We start from the raw sequence: 15,466 nt of genomic DNA on the forward strand, positions 1-15,466 counted from the left end.
AAAAATGTCCACTTGCAGTTTATTACTTTCGATTTTACAGCTGCTGTCGGTACAGGAAGTTATGTGACTACAGCAAAGTGCACCAACAGTATAGGGACCAGGGTAAGGGGATGGGTGAGTGGTGAGACAGATGGATGGATGGATAGATAGATAGATAGATAGATAGATTAGATTCTAAAGTGCTGCTGTTTCCACAAATAAGACAAAATACTGTCACAAGATTGCTTAAATAAACCTGCAAAACATTAAAATGACATTCTTGAAGCATATACTACACCCAAAAAAAAAAAAAGAAAAAAAAAAAAAAAAAATCATGAAAACATGCATGTCATGGCTCCAGGCCAGCTGAGGCATTAACCTCCCTCTGCCTAATAGATAAATAGATTAGTCTACAAATAGGCTATTACCTCAACCTTTCCTGACTCCCCCACTCTAATTTTCCTTTCTCTCGATATGTCATTTGTCACTTTAACAATGCGCTGTTGTTGATTTTGGCAGTGTAAAATTACTGCCATTATGTTTATATTATTTATAAAGGGTCACGGGTTATAATGGGTCACACGGGTCACACAAGAGTCGAGTGATGTCTCTTGTAAGGGGCCTCTCGATGATCTCTGAAAATGTAGGATCTTGTCAAAGGACACTTAAAGTCAAGAAAGCAGTTGACCATGCAGAGGAGACGCACATCAGCAGCAGTGTGGCTGGAACTGGAGGCAGGTTGGCCCGTGGCATCAGTCTTAGATTAGTGTCTTAAGACAGTATGTGGATTCAGTAGCCGTACATAAATGTAGAACATCTCATCATGAATGGAAGGATTATAATCTGAAATATGGGACCATTGGCGAGGATTGAAAGGGAACGTCACAGGGTATCACTGTATTTATGGAACTATACCCCAATATATTTCTTTGTCATGTGGGTTTTAAGATAACTTCCATAGCATTTTGATAATAATGTGGAAATGGGCATTACTATGCATGAGAATGCAGTGAAAACTGGAATAGCCTGTAGACTGTCAGTCACTGGCCTCTTCATGCAAACTCTGCCTTTTCCATGGTAACACATCATCTCACACATCTCTGTGTATCATATGTGCTGATACTCAAAAGCTCTACAGTAGCCCGTTTGTGAGTGTGTATGTGTGAGGGTGCACACACACATGCACACGTACTACGTGTTCTTGCCCTTGGTGCTACAGTGCTGCCCTGCGTTATTCTTGACCCTCCCTTCCTTCCTGTCTTGATATACCAATAGAGAACGCCCATGGTGGGTTTCAGAGGCCACAGTGAAAGGAACGCCTCGTCATCAGCTGCAGACATACATACGCAACACACCCCTGCTCACAGTCACACATAAAGACCTGACTTCCCAAGTGTTTTATCAGACAGCCCCGAGCATCCACTGTCAGCATTAGACATTAAGACGGCCTTTTGTTTTTTTGAGAAAGAGATCAGACCAGATTTTAATCCTTTTCAACAGGAGAACAGATTGAGGATGAGCGTGTTTGGATGGCCGGTCACTCTTCTCCTCTTCCCCCTCCTTGGGTCAGGTGAGTGAATGATGGCTGATCGCAATAAACAGGTACACAAAGACGCAAAACTAAAAAGAAACTTAGTTGATTTCATGTTGTGGAACTGTTATGGGGAATTAGGATGTTGTCAATGATACAGTCTGTTGATTATCGGTACTTAATTTATGTTTTTTTTTTTTTTTTATAAAGCAAAATTTCAATAAAAGGATGTGTATCGGTACTTCAAAGAGTGCCACGTCCAAGCACAGAGCTGACAGTGTTTGTCTATGTGTCATTACCAACAAATAACAGTATTGGTAAACAAGAACATCAAGCCATCCATGATGATGGTGTGATTTTATGTTTATATTTTTGCCAGACTTTGTTTTCCTGCCTCTCAACGCCCCCCGTTCTGCATTTGAACCTTTTAATCCATAAAGGAAGCGGTTCTCTTATGGGATACATATCACAGAATGGCATTTAAGCCACATGATGTATATTTAGAGGGCTGGTATACAATGTGAGCCAGGAACACACACACACACATACGCATATACACACACACCAAGCTACTATGAATGAGATCATCTGATAGGTTGGAGAACAACCTCAGGATTCCATGGAACAATGGTCACAGAAGAGAGGAGCGAGCTCATTGACTTGGGCAGGGTGTCCTTCCTTCCTGAGAGGAACACACTGGGTGTATTCACTGTGCTGGGACACAGTGGCTCACAATAGTTCTGCTGATTTCAATATTATTTCACGAAAAAGTCAAAATCCAGTTGACCTTTGCCCGCATTGTGCAAGGAGAGGGAGAGTCGCACAGAATTCCATAGTCAGCAATATATCCCAACACCAACGTAGGCATGTATATGATCTGACAAGAAATTATTGATTGGATGTGAGGCATACATGTATACTTTGCAGAAATGGTTCAATGCTATTCCAGTGCTGCCAAGATTGCTAGAATGTGTTATTTTTAGAATAATCTGTTCCCTCTGAAATCTAGTAGCAGTTGCATGAGAGAATAATCTCTCTGAAGCAAAGACACAAAATTCATGGCGATACTTACATTTTTAAGATGATCTTGGATTCTTAATGCAGTTTTCCCCCCCTACAAGTATATCAGCTATAGCTACACAGACAACCAAAAACTTTACAACTTTCACATCCTCTATGTCCTTCCTTCCTCCTTGTTTATACACAAAAACAACAGCAAGCCACATGGCTCTAATGCACTTGAGATCAGTCAGTTAATTTTAGTGGGAAAAAAAGTTCTCATAGCATTGTGTGTTTATATTGTTGAAGACAGTAGACATAAAAAATGGTCCACTCTGAGGATCCAAGGACTCCCGAGGATCCTTATTTATTCTGAGCAGTTTTTGGATTAAAACTCCCAAAGTGCACAGTGATTCTGCTGTGATATTTGTTCAAAGTTGCCTTTAAATGACTGGGTACGTCTGTCTTCCTTTTTCACTCCCTGAACCAATCATGTGACCTCAGCTACCTCATCCCCTGTCTCTACTTTTTCTACCACATCACCTCCATCACATTTTTCACCTCCATCCCCATCTGAAAACATAATCTCATCTCTGTCGTCCCCCTCTCTCAGTCCCCTGTCCCTCACGCCCCCCTTCATCGACTCCCCCACAGGTTCTTCAAAACAAGAGCGCTGCCCTTTGATCATCACACCCTCCACGCTGGTGGTCAGGTATGGTACATAAATTAGTGGGAGGAGCTGGCTATATTAAAATAAACTGTCTTATAAATTTTAGGAAACATAAAACATAGAGGGAACACCCAGTAAAAACCAATCTAAACAGAGATCTCTCTTTTGCTGTTGCTAGAACAGTGTCTACTCAGGAATAAGCAGTAAAAAAGTCCTTTGTCCTTTTACGTAGTTTCACACATCTTGTACATACTAGTGGTTTATTTTGTTTGGCAGCTGATGCCTGGTTGAATTTTATGAGAAATAAATCTGTGTATAAACCTGATTGTCACAGGTTTGGAGATCCAGCGACAGCTAACTGCTCTGGGCCACAGATGACTCACTCTGGCCTGGGCTGGGAAGTCCAACAGGTAGGGGAGTTAATAAACACTAATTTATAATAACTCAAGGACCCCACTGACTGAATTTTGCATTCATAATAAAATAACAGAACCATTATTTGGTGAATTGGCCAGGCTTGAATGGTTATTCTCCTTGTGATAGGGACACTGAAAGTTGTTTGGTGGCCTACATGTACAAACACTTTGTGGTGATTACACACTGACTGCACAGGCAATGTGTGTGAGCTAAAATACACATTTTTCAAAATGAGTAGCTTACTGATTGTATCATCCTTTCACAACGCCATACTAATCTCTGTATTGATCTAATGTTGTCATATGTTTTATCTGGGCAATGAGTAGGTAAAATGTACCTGAGGCAGTTTCAGACGTGCTGTCATTATGATTAGAAATGCAAGGCAAAGGCATCATGTCTGCAATATAATGTAAAATACAAAGCAAAAAATCACTCTGGTTAAGTCCAAATGTTTGAGATGATTTGAAATTTGGTAAAAAAAAAAAAAAAAAAACACTCAAATATCAGAAACCTCAGCCCTAAACATGAATAGCAATTTTTGCAAAACTTTAATAGTGTTTCCTCATTTGTGATCTTTGAACACGCTCTGTAGGGAGCCCCTGATCTCACCGGGGGTGAATTTCTGGTCTGGAGGGTGGACAACCTGACTGTGTGGAGCTTGAAGCCCATGTGCTATGCACTGGTGGAGCGTGGAGATTGCGTCACTGGTCTAAATTTAACTGTCTACAGTGAGTTGATTACTTTTGTCTTGCACATATATTTGAAGTATATTAGAAAACATGTCAAGCCTTTGTTAATCATGTGGATCACCCTGTGTTTGTTGTGTGTCTTTCTGTCCCTCTCCCTGTCTCCTCATGCAGAGCCTCCAGACTTGGTGTCCATCAGCTATCTAAATCACACTGGGCCCCTGATAGAGGGCCATGTGTACACTTTGCAGTGCACAGTCGAGAACGTTGCTCCTGTTGGGAGTCTCTCTGTGACGTTTTACAGGGGACAGGAGGCTCTAGGTCCACCACAGTCCCGGAATAATTCAGAGAAGAAACCAGTGACTGAGATCTTCACTCTGAACATCAAACCTACAGGAGAAGATCAAGAGGGACACTACTGGTGTGAAGCCAAGCTGGAGCTGGGACCCGAGGGACCACAGCCCCCTCCTGTGGTGAAGTCACAAAACCTCACAGCTACTGTCTATTGTGAGTTTAATTTATTATTTAACTTATTTGACTTGATGCAATGTGCAAATATGATTGAAGGAAAATCCCTTTATATTCTCCACCCACCTTCTGTTCTCCACCTCCCTCTTGTTTCTCTATCTATCTCAGTTGGCCCACAATTCCTTTGTCCAACAAACCTGAAGGTTGAGGAGGGAGAGAAACTGACCTGTGAAGTGAAAGGAAACCCTTTGCCATTAGTCACCTGGCTCAGAGATGGCATGAAAGTTGCCCCACCCCTACACTCAAACAGAAAGCATTCTGGGAAATACACAGTCCAGGCAGAGGGAGCTCTTGGACAGAAGAATCTCACACTAGAGGTGGAGATCATCATTTCCAGTGGTATGTGTCTGAGAATTTTAATGTGTGTGTGTGTGTGTGTGTGTGTGTGTGTGTGTCACCTGCGTAATTGTGTAACATGAGTAGTGATGTGCTTGGCCTGTGTGATATAAGAAATTTTCTGCGCTGGATTCCAAGCTCATAAAACAAGTGCTATGACACTGTTTTGGCTTGTGTTCACAGAATGAAACTGGTCATTATCCTCTTGTTTGGATGTATAATGAGCCTCATTAATTCAAACCACAGAATTCTGTGCTGACCTCTCTACTAAACAGGATTAATTATTAGAAGCTACAGTGACACAAAAAGGGTCCTGCAAACATGAGATCTGCAACTTACACTGTAAATACATAATACTGCATATTGAACAAGCTTTGATTATGAATGTTGCAAAATTTCTTTTTTCTGAACACCCGATAGTCTGAACAACCTCCAGTCCAAATGGATTTGGAGAAAAATTTGATCGTGCAGGATCAAAAAAAAAAAAAAAAAAAAAAAAAAAAAAAATTGAAACTGAAGCAAGATGAAACATCTTTTTGTGTAAACTTTTTTCATGGAGTTACTCCTTCTCTCCCTCTTTCTAGGAACTTCAAACACTGGTGGTAGGAATTTCCTGCTGGCTGTCCTGCTTCTAAAATTGATTTCTTGGCTGTAAACCCTCCTACAAATCACCCTATCCGACCTGTAATTAGACTGTTGAGAGAAATGTTTGTCATTGTTAGTCTGTGCAAAGGCTCAACATTTCTTGCATTCGAATGAAAAATGTAAATATAGTTGATTAATTCATTTTGGGGGGGGGGTTCTGCATGCAATCTAAATGCCAATACTTGTCCTGATAAAGCAGAACCAGAAAATTTATACTAACAGTTTCTGGCTTGAAAGCTTCTATCCTGGTACATTATATTGTTAAACTCTGTTTTAAGGGAAATGGTAGGAATATGTTCCCTTGTTCCCATTCCCATGATTGTGTGGTCTGCTGTGCTTTTGATTTTTTTTTTAATCTTAAAGTACACATAGCAGATTGTTCAAGGCTGCTCCAGATAGGGAACCAGTTTAGTGTGACTAAATATCAACAACCAAAACAAAATGTCATATGACATTTGTAAACACCATAAGATAGAAATGACCTGCTGGCAGATCCAGTTTCAAACTTTTACCTGACATCTACTCAGCACAAACTCATCTCTTAAGAATTGTGTACTTTTTTTCCTCTCAGGAGTTAGGACTCCTCCAGCCATCACTCTTCACTTTTGAAAGGACACTGGTATGCTTAACCCTGTGTCTATTTGCTCTGTTTTTGGGAAGTAGATTTTTATGAACTGATTTCTATACATGAGACAATTTTGTGGTGTCTTTCTTGTGTTTGTGTCTTCTGATGGAATATTTGTTCTTCACACATTTACTGTATGTATTTTAAAGACATATCAAATCACTTGATTTCTTTCCACACAGAGGAGAGTGTTTGTTACCTCTTGCAAGGACACCATGTGCTTTCTTTGGTGTGCACTGAACCATCACAAATATCCTCAACCCTAACCCCAACCCCTAACTGTTTGTTTTAGTGTTTTTGTCTTTCTTTAAACTCTTCATACACAGTTTGTGTGGTCAAAAGGAGTAATCAAAAACATGAAAATATTAGTTTTCTGGTGGGTCTGTGCTTATGGGTTGCATTTCATGACAAGTAATCAATTAATCATGTCCAAAACCAAATTTCTAAAAATGCCTTTCAAATTACTTTAAATGCCACATATGAAGTGCATCATTTTAACTGATGTAAGAAAAACAAGATTTAAAAAAAAAAAAGAAAGAAAAAAAAGCCAAGTTTATGGTGATGTGCTGTGCAAAATTACTCCAAAACCAGGGAAAAAGGTCTGGACCACCCCACTTCATTGCTGTGCCAAATTACAGGCGCAGTCTCTTTACAATTTAAAAAATCTATTACAAAAGCAATTGATGAAATATGTTAATCAGATTTGTTCTATGTACTCAGTGGTTATCAAAGTTTTTAATCACATTGGACATCAACGACCTGAAGCAAAAGATCACTGATGCCATTGCCACCATTGATGAGGCGATGCTACAGCGAACATGGCAAGAAATCGAGTACCGTCTTGATGTGCTTCGTGCAACTAATGGTGCCCATACAGAGGTGTATTAAATGAGGCAAAAAAAACTTCAATATCTACTCATTTTGTAATAATTTCCCCAGATTTGTCTATTCATTTGCTTTTGTAATAAATTTGTTAAATTGTAAAGGGACACACCCTGTATAATAAAATGACAACTTCTGACAGTAAGGCTGTAATATAACACGTGGAACCATTATGGTTAAAAGTGTGCAATCACAAAACAGGCACTGGATATGCATGTATGTATGTATACACAGTACACATTATAACATCTTTATTTCTCAATTTATAAATCTTTTGCCATTCCAACTAAAGCCCCTTTAACACAAACTACAGACAGAACTGAAGAAAATTACTAAAATGAACCTTTTAGCAGACAGCATGTTTTTTTTAAATGGTGTAAAAGCCAGATCGGGGTAGAATGTGCATTTCAACTTTTCCCTTGCCCACACAAGAGAGGAAGAGTAGCAGCCATAATCAATAGGTTAGCAACATTTTGTTACCATAGGTGACTGTGACCGCAGGAGTTTTGATGATGCAATGATGATACAGCAAAATTTTCTTCATCTGTGTCAGAATCTCTCATGCCGGTTTTCTTCAGGCCAGGCCTCCGAGAATATTGCTCTAGAAAGAAGAGAATTTGAAAAGGCCAATTATTCAATCCAGTATTTGTATACCATTAACATTCAAGGTCGACCAGGTCATTTACTATCAGGTTTCTTGGTTCCTGATTAACTTGATGTACTGCACTGAACTAAGATTTGAAGTAAAAAGACTAGTGTTATCTTCAAAAAAAAAAAAGTCATTGCATTGATATGTTCAATGTACTTCCCAAACATATTACATATCATATGCATGGGAATACTATCTAGGGTAAATCAAAGATTTTTACAAAAACAGTAGCTATATGACCGTCAGAGAAAAATTATGAAAGACATGATAGACATCAAGTTGTCACAATACAATTTGATTTATATTCTTAACTCTGAATAACTGCGAGATCTTGAACTTTTCAGAAACATTCAAGATTAACCAAGTATTTGCAAAGACAGAAGCAGTGCAACTAACAGTTTTAGGCAACAAATATTGCATAGTCTTATTGCTTGTGTGAACTGTGTTTAGTTTTAAAGTGAGTAAACCATAGCTAGGGTAATCCCAATTGTTCCTGGGATACTTCTGCATGTTTTGATTGATCTTAAAAAAAAAAAAAAAAAAAAAAGGACTAGGACTGAGACTGAATAAGAACACAGAAAATTAACATCCACACCCCAAAATACTGTATAACCCCACACAAACTTACTGTATGCAAGTTAACGGTGAGGCTGTCACAGTGTGGTAATGCTGCCATCAGATACAGCGGGCATTGTGGCCATGGCCACTGAAGTCTGTGACCTGCTGCACAGCAGGCACAAGAAGATGGTACTCTCTGTTCCCTGGGGAACTCGCTGGGCTGGACTGAGGAGGTGGAGGAGGAAGAGGGGGACTTACACCCAGACTCCAATGCTGAACTGCGGGTTTGTATTTTGCAGAGGCAACGGCTGCTGCAAGGACTTCATGGGAAATCGAGTCTGTGACACTTTGTTCTCTTGCTAGTGCTTGTTCAGCGAGAAGATCCAGGGATGAGAGGCCGGGAGCAGCAGGTGCAGAGGTGGTGTTGCACAGAGATTGCTTGTCTGTCTCCACAGGTGTGAGGGAGCCGACATCCACTGCTGCTCCTCCTTCCCATTTATTGTCCACCACCATTTTCAAGGCATCAAGCCCTTCCTCCACCACACTGAGAGGTGGAGACCTGGGGATGAGGCCTTCATCAAGAGTGCTGTCCACTTTCAGCGGTGGAGTCCCCTGGAGACTACTGGAATCAGCTGATTCACCTGAACTGCTAGAGACAATGGCGGCGCCACTGAAAAATGATTGCCTTTTCTCAGTCTTGGGCTTCTGTCGTCTGAAACGGCATAAATAATGTTTGATAATGGTCAGACAACTAAATGGATAAATAATGATTCAAAGTGATATCATTTAGACATACTACGAAAATGAATTAGAAATATGGAAATTAATAACATCAGTAACTTGTGGACCAGTGAAACATGTCTTGCTACACACTAGTACTGTAGCTGGGTCACCAGTCCTGTTATTGTACTCACGGTAATGTAGTGCCGGGGCCTAATATTTTCCTGCTTTCCCTTAACAGCACCCTTATACAAAAAAAACAAAAAAAAAAACAAAAACAAAAACAATTTGTCCATGTGAATGGCAAGACAGGCAAAAGAGTGTAAATAATTACATTTGATAGCACACCAAACAAAAGGGATCATGGTACTTTTTTGCCCCAGAAAGGTATTCATAAGGCAGCACTTTCTGACACTCACCCTAACCAATAACCAGCCTGAGAGGCAGTGCTGCCTTACAGTCAAAAGTAGGGGGCAAAAAAGCAGAAAGCAAAACTGAAAGGGTGTGTGCGCGCACAATAATATGAAGTACCTAGGTTGCATCCATCCTTTTGGCCAGAGAGCTTTGACCTCATTGTCCAGGAAGGTCTTAAGGTACACTTCCATCTCTTGGCTCCCTTTTCTGTCCATTTTATATTTGTGCATCTTTGCCTTTACAACATGGAAGAAATACTCCCTGCATGTATGACAAAATGATCACATGCAGATGTAAAAATAAACTCACTCAACAAAAAAGTGAAACTGAGTGCTTTAAGTGGACAACTTAAACCAAATGTGACATTTTTCTAGTTCAGGCTCCAATCTGCCCCCACAATATTTTGATCTTTTGTACCTCACCTGATCTCCTCGTTCCATTTGAACAACTTCTGAGGGCCCCTTTTCCGAATTCTCTCCTCCACATTGTCCTCTGAGCCAACATTGCCTTTCTGTTTGCCCTCCTTCCCATCATCTGTTGCCCTAACACGAAGGTCGAGAGTGGAAAGTAATTATGTTATACAGTAAGCTTATGAAGAAATATCCTTTTTGCAGTGAATTACAGAAACTCCATAAGTCTTATTTAGCCTGTTACACAGCACAGCCAACCATTACTTTTCTAATTTTCACATATAACTAAATATCACATACAACATGTACAAGAATACAACAGTTATATCTGGGATAAAGTTTGTCATTAACAATAGCCAAGAAATAAAGGTAACACTTAACCTCTCCCGACCTGAAGATTTAGAGTGTAAGGGTTAAACGTCGATGGAGGCATATGGTGGCCACCTCCATACATATAAGTTGTTTGTCACACAGATTTGGTGCAAAATTGAACCATTTTTTTAATCCAAAATCCCTCCAAAATACCACACTGGGACACCAAGACTTTGAACACCATGGAAAAAAATTCAGGCTGTGATTTGTTATCAAACACTTTTGACATTTGGAGATTTCCTTAAGAATTTTTCCAGCAATAGGAAGGCCAGCATGCTCTTCTGGAAATTGTTCAGAAACTCCCCCTCATTGTTGATGTACCTGGAAAACCATATATCCTAAGAATGCCCTGGGTGTCTAGTTTGTGGATGTAAAGTTTCATGAGGCTATGATTATCCTAATGGTAACAATAGGTCATTTTATACAGTGATGTCGAGTTTAAAAAAAAAAAAAAAAAAAAAAAAAATGCAATGAAGTGGCTATGGGAGCTAACATCATCACACATGAATAAAACTGAGCTCATTGAATCTACAAGAGTCTCAGCTTTCCCCAATTTTACTGTTTTCACCACTTTTGAATAACCAAAAATAACACATTTGTAGCATTATCTTCACTGTCTTTAAAACTGAGCCCTTTACTGCTTTTGAAAGGTTGTATGTTGGCCAAGGTTGCCGGCGACCTTGGGGGAGTCTAAAAAAATAAATTCAAAATAAACCAAGTCCCATGCTAAATGACTCTCGGAAATATTTCCTGCATCAGAGGAAGATTCAGTCATCTTACTGTAATAGCTACTGTTTATGTTCCATACAAGTCATTGTCTGCACTGTGAAATCCCTATGGTCTGTAACAACAAAAGGCTTATTGTCTTGTCTTAATCACACAAAGAGGGGGGAAAAAAGCGCAGCCACGTTTGCAAATTGTATTGTCACTGAGGATCTGATCTCTTAGACATCATTTTAACAGAATGACATTAAGGACATATCTGAAAACAATGAAATTAGGACAAATGCATGCAGTAAGGAAAATCCTTGCTCATCACAAGATCAGCATACTTTGAAGACTTGACTCGTGCATGTGCCTGGCAGCTCTCATGGAAACTGGCAATCTGCTGAGGCATAGCTCTGTCAATAGCCTCCTTAAGTTTCTGCATGGGATCCTCCTGATCAGTGCAAATTGTATACAAAAAAAAAAAAAAAAAGGCACAGTGATCAGTTACATGCATTCCATAAGCAAATGTTAGTGTTTGAAAAGCTATACCAATACATCTCAAACATCAACTGCAAGTACACTCACATGTGAGAGCAACAGTTTCTTTACACGTTTGAGGAGCGTCTCTCGGCTGCAGGGCAGGAAAGAGGACAGATGTGTGTATACCTTGGAGCGCACCTGGCCACCCTGCTCCTGACACTGCAGCTCAATACTGGGTCAAGAAAAGAGCAAGCTGATATATGTACTCACACAGTCCTATTCAACATCACTACAAACTGACAAGACAGCTAGGACAACAATCTTGCAAAATCTAAGAGCTTTTTGCTCTGTGTACACTGGTTGGCAACTCACTCCAGTAGAATTAAGTTGATTTCTGGAGTGAAGAACTTGAGTTTTGACTCCCCTTCTGAGGTCTTGGCAGCCTGAAAGAAAAAAAGTAAGTGTATCAGACAATCAGAGGTTCAGCTGCACACACACATCATCCAAACATCTATTTAACTGAAAATGGTGTGGTATAAGTATGCCATCTATCAATAAGTGCACAAAGAGATACATTCAGCATGAAATAAAGAAATAACAACACTACTGAAATACAAGCTTACCAATGTGAGCTCTTCAATTCTCCTTTCCAATGCTAAGGGAAGCCCATCTAGCAAGGGAACACAATGAGAGGTAGTCTTAGTCTCTGACAGGACCTGGGTTGGCTCTGGCTGAGGCTTAGACTGGGCACTCGTCTTCATCGTGGACTTGGGAGGTTGGCATTGCGCCTGGGTCTGGACATCAGCCTTGGACTGGGAAAGTAACATCGGCTGTGTCTCCTCAGCAGGTTGGAGTAATGACTTAAACTGGGAGCTCTCTTCAGTAACATCTAATAAAGAGTCCAAATCAATATCAAAATCCACTGCACTTGCTGCTTGGATAAGTGCATGGTCATTGGTTGACCCAATTAAACTGAGGAGAGGATCAGCCAACCCCGAGCCCCCACCCCCAGCCGCATCTGCTGGGCACAGAGGAAGAGTAGGAGTGCCGATGATGGGTGCTGCCATCTCTTTCTCTCTCTGTCTTTCCCTCTCCTTCTCTCTTTGAAACTTTTTCAACATGTTGGTAACACTCAAGACACCAGCAGCTTTTTTCTTCTTTTTCTTCTTTTCGTCCACTATGACTTCAGTCGAAAGGCTGTAAAGATTAAAAAAGAAAAAAAGTAGTAATGGCAACAGTTGTATTACTTTGAAAATGAAATCATATCTTGTGTCTATTAAAGTGTAACATTTGTCATACCAAGGAGAATGTATTCCTAACAGGAGTAATCACAAAAACGTGTCAGACTCCTTGTCATCGAGAATAAACATGGCTACTGTCAGTCTCACCCGGTCTTTGAATCCACAGTGGTTTTCATTGTCCCGACTTCTTTGCACTGCTTCTTTTTTGGCTGATCATGCCCTCCATTTAGTTTACGTTTCTAAAAAAAAAAAAAAAAGAAATGATTCATTTGCTTGTTATTTCTTACCAGTGCACTGAATGCTCCATTCTTCAATATTGAGGTGGTGGCAATTGATTTATGAGGCAGCAACAAGAAGAATTCTGTTCAAAACGATGCACTTCAAGATAGACAAACTTATCCATTTTTTTAAAAAATACATCTGGACACACATTTCCAAGATGCACTATACAGTACATACTTTAGAAGGGTCAAGTGTTTTTCTTTCTGTTGTGCAGTCTTCACTCTCAGTGTCAGAGGCCTGGCGGAACTGAAGTAGGCCTGAATTGACATAGAATCCTCCATATTTGGTTGTGATGGAGGCTGGCACAAACTCATCATACTGCAGGGACCAGACAAAGGTACTATTATGTTACAGGTGCAACAATAGGGTTGATCAGTTAATTAAAGATGGAAATACAATAAATGAATCTGATCAGCTATCAATGCATTGCAAATCCAGGTAGAAAATTTGAGAATTATGTGTAGTGAAGACACATTTCTGCGCAGAACCCGAACTATTGTCAGACTTCACGCCATCAAGTTGAATTTTACAATTATTTATGCACTCCTTATGGAATAGCTCATGTTTGGCATTGTATGTTAATCCCGCTGGCACATCTAATAAATGCTATGAGTGTTATCACAGAACAGAACACTTGAACTCACCGCCTCGGAGTTGTCAATGAAAGAATCCTCGTCGTCATAGCCATATCCAATATCGACCAAGTCCTGAATGCGGTCCTTCATTTTCTTTGTATTGCCACCCTGCAATGACAGGCTAATTTAGTAGAATGCCTGCAAGGTTCCTCCAGTGTGGCCTGGGGCTAAAGGAAATCCCCAGAGAAATGAGTAGAAGACACAGCAGGAGATATTGCAACAACATACCACATGATCAGTTTGATTTGGACCAAATTAAACGGATAGTGAAATTCTCAAGTGCCAGGGAACCCCTGCAAATTTCAGGATAGGGTCGCTGCAATGTGTGTTACCATTTTGGGAGCATTGTTAAAGTAAGCTACTTACATATTTTTCTTCCAATTTTCTGACAATGGCTGCCACTTCATTTTTATCTCCATTTTCTTCCCCTTCGAATGTGGTTGGTGGGCTTCCATCTTTTGCCACCGCATGCCTGCTCTAAAAAGCATAGCATGTCCAAGTTATAACACTTTCTAAACAAACAGCCTTGTGATCTTGTCAAGATAGTGCAATTTGATCATAAGGCATGCTTGCTGATTGCAACAGGGTGACCATTTAGGTTCATTCCATACCCCCCCCATTCACTCAGTGCCTTTACCCTCTTGTCCCTATTCAGGGTCATGGGGGATTATCCAAGCATGCAGTGGGTATAGGCAGAAAAACAAACCCTGGACACGTCACCAGTCCATCCCAGGACACAGTCATATCAATGACCAATTTCTAGTCTCCATTTCACCTGGCCTGTTTAAGGAATGTGGGGAAAGAGGGCCAAGCTGGGGACCCAAACCTTCTTGCTGTGAGACAACTGTCTCAAACTATTGAGCCAAAGCTGCTCTTAAGGGAGAATTTTCTGTGTTGTTATAAAATAGGCAAAGTCTGCTCATGCTTTCAAGCACCCCTGTACACACTGTATACATAGCTATCGTAAACATACTGAAAAAATCCTGCTTACGTGTTTGGTTGAGGCAATGTTTTCATCAAGGGTGCCTATAACCTTCAAGGGCCCAATAACCTCCACAAAAGCCTGTGATACAGCTTTAGCCCAGATTTCACCAAGCTTTAACTGTCATTCTAAAACTATAACCCCAATCCTTTCACAGGTGATGGCAGAAAGTGATGAGCACCAGTTGTTAGGTGTTTAGAGCTCCAGTGAGCATCAAAAACTCCCAGGTTGAATTCAGAATAAAAGTCACACCTGGCAGTCAACGAGGTGGGCATAGCTGAACTCCGGAAAGGTGTTTTCATCCGATTCAACTAAGGTGAGGATGTAGCGCACTGTGGCCTCGGTGTCGGCGGGCAGGTCTGGGCGGCTTCCCTTCCCCTCCATGGCAGCCAGGGGTGGCTGGCCAGTAGCTGCGGGTACGGGCGCATCGTGAGATAAGGTGGTAAGCTGGACTCTCCGTGATTCAGCCATCACAAGCGTGAGTGCGTAGGGGCTCTACGTGGCTTGGCCAGAGCATGGCAAAAAAACAACACTTAATTAAGCAAAATCAGTTTCAGGTGTGCGCCCAACTGCCAGCACCCGCTCCAAACTTCCGCACTGACCGGCGCGCGGCTCCCCTCCGCCGACATTGATTGGTGGATTTTTCTTGACAGAATCTTCTGCATTTTTACCTAGCCCACAGTTAAAGTGTTTTATGTGTTTTCTCACACAGTTGTT

The 15,466-nt window shown here is 40.8% G+C and overlaps 2 protein-coding genes across 4 annotated transcripts; one reads left to right on the top strand and one right to left on the bottom strand.

The window, feature by feature from the left end:
• The first annotated feature begins 1,347 nt into the window (after positions 1-1,347).
• Positions 1,348-6,455, top strand: LOC115358477 (intercellular adhesion molecule 1-like). 2 transcript variants are annotated; one of them, XM_030050480.1, is made up of 7 exons: positions 1,348-1,549; positions 3,014-3,221; positions 3,514-3,589; positions 4,189-4,324; positions 4,457-4,789; positions 4,919-5,149; positions 5,731-6,455. In XM_030050480.1, the coding sequence occupies exons 1-7, from the start codon at positions 1,495-1,497 to the stop codon at positions 5,799-5,801; spliced, it is 1,110 nt and encodes a 369-aa protein (XP_029906340.1). In that variant the 5' UTR covers positions 1,348-1,494; the 3' UTR covers positions 5,802-6,455. The 2 variants fall into 2 exon arrangements, with proteins under 2 accessions (XP_029906340.1, XP_029906348.1); XM_030050488.1 differs by having other exon boundaries at positions 3,123-3,221.
• A 1,054-nt stretch (positions 6,456-7,509) lies between these two features.
• On the bottom strand, positions 7,510-15,266 carry LOC115358451 (ubinuclein-1-like). Of its 2 annotated transcripts, none has more exons than XM_030050452.1 (14): positions 15,002-15,266; positions 14,134-14,244; positions 13,777-13,875; positions 13,310-13,450; positions 12,998-13,089; positions 12,233-12,806; positions 11,982-12,052; positions 11,715-11,760; positions 11,474-11,580; positions 10,062-10,181; positions 9,757-9,900; positions 9,420-9,470; positions 8,576-9,217; positions 7,510-7,899 (listed from the first exon to the last, which is right to left on the bottom strand). In XM_030050452.1, the coding sequence occupies exons 1-13, from the start codon at positions 15,218-15,220 to the stop codon at positions 8,623-8,625; spliced, it is 2,370 nt and encodes a 789-aa protein (XP_029906312.1). In that variant the 5' UTR covers positions 15,221-15,266; the 3' UTR covers positions 7,510-7,899; positions 8,576-8,622. The 2 variants fall into 2 exon arrangements, with proteins under 2 accessions (XP_029906312.1, XP_029906303.1); XM_030050443.1 differs by having other exon boundaries at positions 11,715-11,841; positions 15,002-15,265.
• Positions 15,267-15,466: the final 200 nt, after the last annotated feature.

This window comes from Myripristis murdjan, chromosome 1, assembly GCF_902150065.1.
Source record: "Myripristis murdjan chromosome 1, fMyrMur1.1, whole genome shotgun sequence".
Taxonomy (NCBI): domain Eukaryota; kingdom Metazoa; phylum Chordata; class Actinopteri; order Holocentriformes; family Holocentridae; genus Myripristis; species Myripristis murdjan.

Coding starts and splice junctions, on each gene's coding strand:
- LOC115358477 (XM_030050480.1), top strand. CDS start 1,495: ATGAGCGTGTTTGGATGGCCGGTCACTCTTCTCCTCTTCCCCCTCCTT. Junction 3,590..4,188: donor TGGGCTGGGAAGTCCAACAG/GTAGGGGAGTTA, acceptor CACGCTCTGTAG/GGAGCCCCTGATCTCACCGG. Junction 5,150..5,730: donor GGAGATCATCATTTCCAGTG/GTATGTGTCTGA, acceptor CCCTCTTTCTAG/GAACTTCAAACACTGGTGGT.
- LOC115358451 (XM_030050443.1), bottom strand. CDS start 15,220: ATGGCTGAATCACGGAGAGTCCAGCTTACCACCTTATCTCACGATGCG. Junction 12,807..12,997: donor ACTGTGGATTCAAAGACCGG/GTGAGACTGACA, acceptor TAATCTTTACAG/CCTTTCGACTGAAGTCATAG. Junction 12,053..12,232: donor GAATTGAAGAGCTCACATTG/GTAAGCTTGTAT, acceptor TTTTTCTTTCAG/GCTGCCAAGACCTCAGAAGG.